This window comes from Zeus faber (genome assembly GCF_960531495.2).
Source record: "Zeus faber genome assembly, chromosome: 19".
NCBI lineage: Eukaryota > Metazoa > Chordata > Actinopteri > Zeiformes > Zeidae > Zeus > Zeus faber.
Genome location: NC_137206.1, coordinates 15,377,758 through 15,386,175, shown reverse-complemented (window position 1 = coordinate 15,386,175; position 8,418 = coordinate 15,377,758). Strand labels below are relative to the sequence as shown.

The 8,418-nt window shown below is 45.7% G+C and overlaps 1 protein-coding gene across 1 annotated transcript; it reads right to left on the bottom strand.

The window, feature by feature from the left end:
* Window positions 1-3,660: 3,660 nt before the first annotated feature.
* Window positions 3,661-6,482, bottom strand: foxh1 (forkhead box H1; the record flags this gene model as incomplete). The annotated part of the gene is made up of 4 exons (XM_080020387.1): window positions 3,661-4,629; window positions 4,811-4,915; window positions 5,796-6,127; window positions 6,335-6,482. 4 exons carry the CDS (start codon window positions 6,480-6,482, stop codon window positions 3,661-3,663), a joined length of 1,554 nt encoding a protein of 517 aa, XP_079876513.1.
* Between the last annotated feature and the right edge of the window lie 1,936 nt (window positions 6,483-8,418).

The window sequence follows — 8,418 nt, the reverse complement described above, 5'->3', positions numbered from 1 at the left end:
GCTGCGGTTGAACAGGTTCACACAGGTTTTTCTCTGCTTCTCTCCACGCGTCTGCCCTCGGCCGTCAACATTCCGGAAGCCTTCATTGACGTTTTCAATAATTGGGACAAAATATTTTGAGATCGTCATACAACAAATATTTTAGCTATTACCACGCTCCATTGACACCTCGGGTCACATGCCACATCTGAGCCGTTTTATTTTATTTATTTTTTTATTTTTCCAAGCTTTCCAAGCTGTGCTGTCAGCATGCTGGGAATACATACAAATATTTGTATGCCACTGGATCTATGACCCTTTTTATTCATTAGTTAATCATCAGGAACTGTTGCAACAACTCTGTCGTGTGGACGACCCGTGGGACGATAAGAGCACAGCTTTTTGTTACACAGAACCGCCACCAACCCCCCTCTTTGGAGAGCGATCTGAACATGTTTTGGTCTTTAAACAACTAATCACTACCCGAAGAGGGGAGAATCACCACGGATGGGGCAAACATAGAACCAAACAACATGTACATGGAAAAAAACCACAAACTTCGAAACATCAGGCGACAACATGTACCGACAAAACAGAGTTAATAAGGTCCGGGAAAAGAAGAATCTTTAACTTCCACACAACACACCACAACACATGCTTTTGGATGGTGGCCAGTGAAATGAGGACTCTGCATTTGACCCATCCTGGCTTGTCCTTCCTCCGGGGGGACAGTCAGGAGCTGTGGGCAGATTTGTTGACGCGCCCGGGGACCTGGTACCAAGTGTCCATTGCTGGTCAGACGATGTTTTGTGCATGTTTTTGGTGGGGGTCCTTACTGACGTTAGGTGGAGGAAACCCTTTGGTGAGCACAGGGCGAACATGCAAACTTCCACAGACAACTCCTATTTGGGAGATAACCAGCACGGTGCCAACAGCACCCCAGGCAGGAATCGAACCCAGGACCTTCTTGCTGTGAGGCAGCAGTGCAATGCACTTGTATGTGTGTGTGTGCGTGGTGCGTGTTTGTGATGTGAGTCACATCTGAGCCGTTTTATACCATTAACCTGCCGCCTCTGTGTATCAATAAGTTTTTATTTGCACAAGTTAAAAAAATATTGTGGGTTTTATCTCGAATGCTAACTGGAAAAACTTGAAACTTAAGCTGGTGCACGCCCTCTAAATGTACTTAAGGCGACGGCTCTACCTTCCACTGCCGATCACTAAGATGCTGTAAGCTCAGCTGCAGATCAGAATCTACTTACAAGGACATTTACAAACCACTGTATCATAATGAAACTTCAACTCAAGTCACGAACACCAACCTCTTTTAAGGCATCACTACAAGGAACAGTTGTTTCTCATCCAGGAGACTAGCGCATAACCTCACAATGTTTTTTTTATTATTATTTAAAACCAGACAAATAAAAACACACTTTATTTTATTTGACTTTATTTTTCTTCAAAGTTGTTTCACTTCCGTTTTATCTGTACAAAAATGATGAGGAAACAAATGTGTGACCTAGGTAGTTGGAACAGAACCTGAGTTGAAAAGACATTTCGGGACGCTACATTTAAACAATGGCGAGGGACAACATTTTCACACCTCCCTTTAAAGCGCACTGTAGTCACCCTCCGTACCACGGACCCTTTCTTTGTCATTTAATTCGGACCGTCTTCTCTGCATGATTAACATTATGACCAGTCCATAGAAATACCTGAGGGTTACACCGTGGGCCGTTTTGAAGATAGAACCCAGCAGGAGTGTGTATGTGCATGCATGAGTCCTGATTGTGCACACGGGGGGGTTGGCTCTCTTAAAACGCCCCCCACCCCCCCAAATCAGTGGATCAGGAATGGTCGGGGGTAAGAGGAGGAAGGTGGGAACGAGGGAGTACAGGCATGCATGGGCAGCTGATAAAGAGATAAGTGTCCATAGCAGAAGCAGCAGGAGGGCGACGGCTGCTGGACTGTTGATGTAAATCAAATTGCATGTGTGTGTGTGTGTGTGTAAGCTGGACCTGCAATGCAACGACCATAGACTCGATCAAAGATGGCATATCTGGTTATTCAATTTCTGTAGTAAAATCGCCCATAATACTCAACGGGGCTTGGGAGCCATTATTCTATGAATCCAAGATGGCGACACAAATGGCACTCAAACTGCATATCTTTCAAATTAAGTCTTTGACGGCACACCCGAAACCCTTTATTGTAGGTTGAGGAAAACAAGGTTTTTGAATGAAAACCAGGCATATGCGAACATAACTGAATGCACAACAACGCAGCCCGGCATGCTGGCAATTCCAATCGTGCCATTTTGGAAACATCAAGACCTATGCTGCCTGCCAGGCCGCTGCATGTGGCCTGCACAGAATCAAGCTTTAACTAGAGAACAAACCCATGTTGGGGGCTTTGATTTAAACATCCAAATAACTCATTCTAAAACCAACTTATTATACGCAGGGATTGTAGCACATAAACAGATAGGGGTAAAATATTATTCTATGGCCCGATTTTCTTAGTTGCCACAACAAAAAAATATATTGTTTTTGTTTTGTTTTAACAGCGTCTTTGCACCGGAAGGCACCACATCCCTGGTCTTTGCATACATGGCACCCTAACGTGCACCAATGTCTGGTGCAGTTTTGAAAGTGACCATAAATAAGGAGGGAAAAAAAAAATACACATTCGTTGGTCGAGAGGTAGAAAGGTTAAAGGGCTCATTTCTGTAAGGAAAAGATATTATAGTGCAAAAACAACACAGTGCAACTTTCCAGTAATGATTCATGCTCCATTTCACTATAAGACTGAGGTAGATATAAATCGTTGTACAGTTATTTGGTTTATCTCCAGTGTCTTGGAACCGTGTTGTACACTTTAACCCTGCTGTGAGGAAGGATGACAATCAAAAAACAACTTAATTCATTAAAAGAAAAAAGAAAATGTACAGTCAAACTGATAAACAGCAACATGAAAAGTGATTTTGTTTTAACAAACGGAAAAGCTTGTCTGCTGGACAAGAAGAGATGCGTTGAACTGCAATGAACCTAGTTTGTTTCAGACATCAAATGCTACATACACATCTGGACAAATTTTAAAATACACACTTAATTTTATTACATACCCTGTTAAGACGGATTCTTTCAAGACATTCCTTTGGCTTCCTGTGCAGCCCCCCCCCAGATCCACACTGGCTAGGCTTCCAGAAAAGGCAAACAAAACATTTCACAGGAAGGTTTTTCCCCAACTTTAAAAACATTCACCTGTCAAGATAGGCAGACCGCATTTACAATAAAAAAAAAAAATACTTACAAGAAAAATAATTTGATACCAAAATAGTGCAAATAACCCTGTCAGTGCAAACTCGAACTAGTACGACTCCCCTTATTTTGACATTGAGAGTGTTTGTCTCCAGTTTCTTAAAAACATACAACAGTTAAAAAACTCAAAAACCTCTGAGTAGTTTTAATGCCCTAGTGTATACAAGAGATGCAATATCTCTTGAGACAGCGATTGTGTTGAAGGCTGTACATGTTATATACTCCCATGAAATTATTATGTACATCACGGGAACCTAAATTCAAACTGAAATCCGACACGACGTCTCCCTGTAGACGTAAGAAGAGTTGCATATTAAGTTGTCAATATTGCTCAGTTTGGGTGATCCAGAGTCACAGCCGCTCAGTACTGCGAGTACCTGTTGAGGGAGGGCCCGTTCTGCAGGGCATACTGACCGAGAGGCTGGTGGTGGGGGTGGGAGTTCTGGCTGGACGGCACTAGTACGTCAAACACACTCTTGTTTGGCGGCACGGACTGCAACATGCTGTCCAGGTCCATGATGATGGGAGGGCCTTGGAGAGCGATCCGGCCGCTGGGAAGGATGGGCCAGTAGGCGTGGCTTAGGAAGTGGCTGGGCGCCACGGGAGAGCTGCCGTAGCCGTACAGCGGCAGTCCGCCGTGCAGCGACATCAGGGGACCCCCGTTGAACCGCATGCTGGGCGGGGCCACGGCGTTGGGAGGGGTGTATTTGGCGTAGGAGGTGGGCAGCTCCCAGGGAGGGGCGGCCGATTCGCGCCGGGCCGATTTGTGGAGCGGGGGATTGGGATCCTCGTAATCATCCGACCCCGCCTCGCCGTCAAGAGGGACGCGCTTCCCGGCCTGCGATGGCCCCCTCCAGTCCTCTTCGGAGGAAGAGGAGGCTGGGCTCGCTGAGCTGGCCGAGGCGCTGCGGATGGAGGAGGTGTAGCGCGGTCGTGGTGGGGGCGATGGTCGGTGTGGATCCACCTCCCCCCAACAGTCCCTGGTAGCCCTGTCCACCTCCCCGACAGCACTGGGCGGCCTCCAGCTGTGCAACAGGGATTCGATGGCAAAAGACGAATCTAACTTGGGCCGGAACATGTCGTCGTGCGGCGGGGAGGGGTGTTTGAGCGGCGCGGGAGGCAAGGCGCCGGCCTCAGCGGGAGGGGACTCGTCGTCGGGCTTGTGAACTCGCCCGTGGAGGATGTACGGGGCCAGGTCCTGTGCGAAGATGGTCTCGTCCTGACGGGACACGGCTGTGTTCTGCCTCTTGAGCAGCTCGCGGGGCACACGGCTCAACTCCACAGCCCAGAAGTTCCCTTTGCCCTGAGGTTTCCCCGGGTCTTTCAGCACCTGAGGGTCGATTGGGGAAGGGTCAACAGAGAGCCGAGTGAAAACAGAATCTGGCCAAACTAGACTGGTTGAGTTTCACACTGGGTCAACAACAAAACAAATTGTTGGTACCCCAACGGCCCAAAGTAAAACAAGCAAATACACTGTATAACCATTCTTCAGATTGTTTAAGGACACAGACCTTCACAAAGCAGTCATAAGAGGAGAGGTTGTGTCTAACAGAATCCCGCCAGCCTTTGTAGTTTCCTTTGAAGAATGGGAAGAGAGTACTGATCTCCTTCAAGATCTGAAAACAAAAGATTGGAAAACTTAGAAGACAAACTAAGACATACTTTTTTTTTTTTTTTTTTAATGGCAGCAATCATTAGACAATAGAGCGGAAGATTTCCTTCACTTTTACTTTCGGGTATTTGCCGTAGAACCTGAATGTTGCCTGGGAAAAGGATAAAATAAGCAACTCAACATTACCACCATGCCATGGTACATACAGAGATCTACTTCAGATCATGTACGGTCTTATCTATCCTCTCTATCCAAATCAGTACTTGGTTTCTCTTTAGCACAGTCTTATCAAACCAAGAACGGCCAGGATGGCCTTCGTTGAAGGGCCACCTAAGGTTACTGTTTTGTGTCACCAAAAGAACAGCAATGTGTTATTTAAAGCTCAAGCAAATACAAACTAACCACATCTACTGCTCTAACTAGATCAGCATTTCTTAGCACTGAAATAAAATGGCGCTGGAAAAATGTCATAGGATCAATAAAATGTAAAACTCATTTACTTGGGGGTTTTTCGTCAACTTAAAATTCAGAAATTGAGGTGTGCATATTCAGTAGCATTTTTATATAAGCTGATCCAACCTTGTCGCATCTCATGACCAGGTACCCGTGTCCCAGATCACTCATTCATTAGTTTAATTTTTCTTAAATTTTGCTTTACCTTCGTACTACTTTTGGAATTTGACTGTACGTTCAGGGCGAACTGAGAGTCACTGACAATGGTGGTGAAAGTAAGTGTACGTGTAGGCATACTTTCATAATGAATCCTGAGTCTAATGTTTTTTTAATTATTATTATTCCCAGCGTGGCACCGTGCGTAAAACAACTGCCAAACGCACAGGCGCTCCACGCACATCCTGGACGTGGGATAAGTTGTAAATAATCACCTCCGACAGCGTGAGCTTCTTCTCCGTGGAGTTTTGTATCACCATGGCGATCATGGCGAGGTAGGAGTACGGTGGTTTGGGGTACCGCTGGTAGTTCTTCTTCCTCATGCCGCCGGAGCCCTTCTCCCGGTCCGCGTCCCAGGACGCATGGGCGCCGGTGGTCTCCTCTGTGCCGGCGTGCGGCGCCGGGTACGAGGGGCCGGTGGGATCGGCTGGTGGTCGGCTCGTCCTGTCCATGACCCCCTCGGCTCGGGAGAGGTGAGCACCGGGGCCGGCTGGAGGCTCCGAGCGCTGCGCAAAGCCCCGCGCCGGGTGGGGAGGCCAGTTTGCTGCTGGAGAGAAAGAGGATGCAACAGGCAATAATAACAGGTAAGTCAAGTAATGTGAATTAAAATAGGGAAATTTTGTAACGTAAATGTAACGAAAAATAGAACAACTGGCGATACAAAAAAAATACGTTTGAATGCATATATAATAAAATAAAATAATAATAATAACAATAATAATAATAATAATAATAATAATAAATAGATCCGTACAAGAGCCCTGCGCTAGGCTGCGTGGAGCTGCAGCACAGGTCGAGTGTGCATGGCGGTCGGAGTCAAGGTGATGGTCGCGCTTGGCTCCGAGGTGGGACAGTCCTGGCGGTGCCACCGAGCAGCTCTGCCCCAACCAGGGCTTTGTCATGCTGATCGGCCCCGAGGAGGGGGATCGGACGCACCGTCGGGCGGGACAGGGCGGCGGAGAGGGGGAGGAGAGAGAGAGAGAGAGAGAGAGAGAGAGAGAGGGAGGGAGAGGGGGGGGAGAGAGAGAGTCGGTCCTTAACCTGTGGCAGACTGCTGGGCTGGCTCCAGGCTGACTCTATTTGAAGAGCAAACAATTCACAGTTTCATGCAAATCTCGCCGGGTAATCGACGAGGGAACGAAGCGTTATCTGCTGGCAGGGTGACTGATCGCCCCGGGGCGGGGGGTTGGACTGGCCTGGTTTTGGGGTGTGTGTGTGTGTGTGGGTGTGCGTGCGTGGCAGAGGAGGGGGGGGGTAGAGAGAGAGAGAGAGAGAGAGAAAACAGTAAATGTAAATGACTCCTATGATAAAAATCAACAAACCGCTCATAACAAAGCGGAGTGGCTGAGTTTGCTGTGACAACACCTTTGCACGGGTTTTTACGCATGAGCCAAGATGAAGAAACGTCTTTTTATCTGGGAACAAAAAAAATGGGTGAATAAGGTTTATTTTTTGGTTTACTGCATATTGCAATTTTTAGGTTTATTGCCTACACCGCAATTTCCCTGGGCATGAATACAGTATCTATCTATAATCGATATAGCTCTATATGGATCAACTACAATCCCTCTTGAGGTTTAAGTGTCTTAGTTCAGATCACTGTGGATAAAATAAAATCCCATATATCAGGTCAAGTCACACTATAAAGCGCATTTCATACCAGGACAACACAATGTGCTTCAATCTCTGTAAAGACTCACGGAGCAAATTGTTTGAAGCACAAAAGCGACCGAGAGTCGTTAGGTGGGTGGGGTGTGTAGGGGGGGGGGTGCAAGAAAGAAATTAAGAATTTCGGTTCAGGCTTTCTCGGAATCAACATTTTTGAAGGTAGCAATATACATTAGTGATGCTAATATACAAGCTATACTGACTTCTGGTGGCTGTTGTGAAATAATTCAAGACCTGATGCCCATTCGCCCTCTGTAATTATGTATAGGTATTGAATATTTACAGTGCGTCACTACGGCCAAAAGGCGCACTCTACCTCATCATATACAGTATAAGCTGCCTGCGCCACTGGATTATTCATTCATACACACACACACACACACACACACACACACACACACACACACACACACACACACACACATACATACATATAAACGTTGTGTTTTTTCCCTTTGAAATTTGTTAAATGTTTTCCTCTAACGTTTTACTGCATGTTCTATGAGAAGATTGCTGTCACCAGTGTGAGAATCATTCCTATGTGTAAGATTCTGGCAAATAAAGTCAGATTCTGACTACTTTAAATCAATTCATTTTTAACAACAAAAAGCCACAAACGCTGCCAACTCTCTCTTTTTTTCAACCAATAGTTAAGTATTTTTTTCAGCATTTGCATGTCTGGAGTTGTAAGAGTAAGAAAAGATAATAATAATAACAATTAAATAAATAAATAAATAAATAAATAAATAATAATAATAATAATAATAATAATAATAATAATAATAATAATAATAATAATAATAATCCCATAGAGGACACATACATTTGCAAACCACTCTGGCTCCAGCCTCTTGGGCACCCTTATAAGAACTAAATAGGTGCAGGTTCAGGGGGTGCAGAGGCACAGTGGGGGCTCCCTGGTAGTATGCAGAATGCCATTCAAAGTGAGAGAAGAAGTTTCAGGAATGCATGTCGGCTTTGTTCAGGTTAATGTAGTGCTAATGTCCAAACTCTTGCTTCCCAGCAAGACAGTGAAAACAAGTTGGATTGGAAGGATTCCCACTGGCAGGTTTCTTCCCAGAGATGCTGCTTTGCATGTGTGAGGGGATACTGCAGCGGCCGCTGTTGAACACAGTTTGGGGCTGCTCTGCATCTTACAAGCTGCTAAAT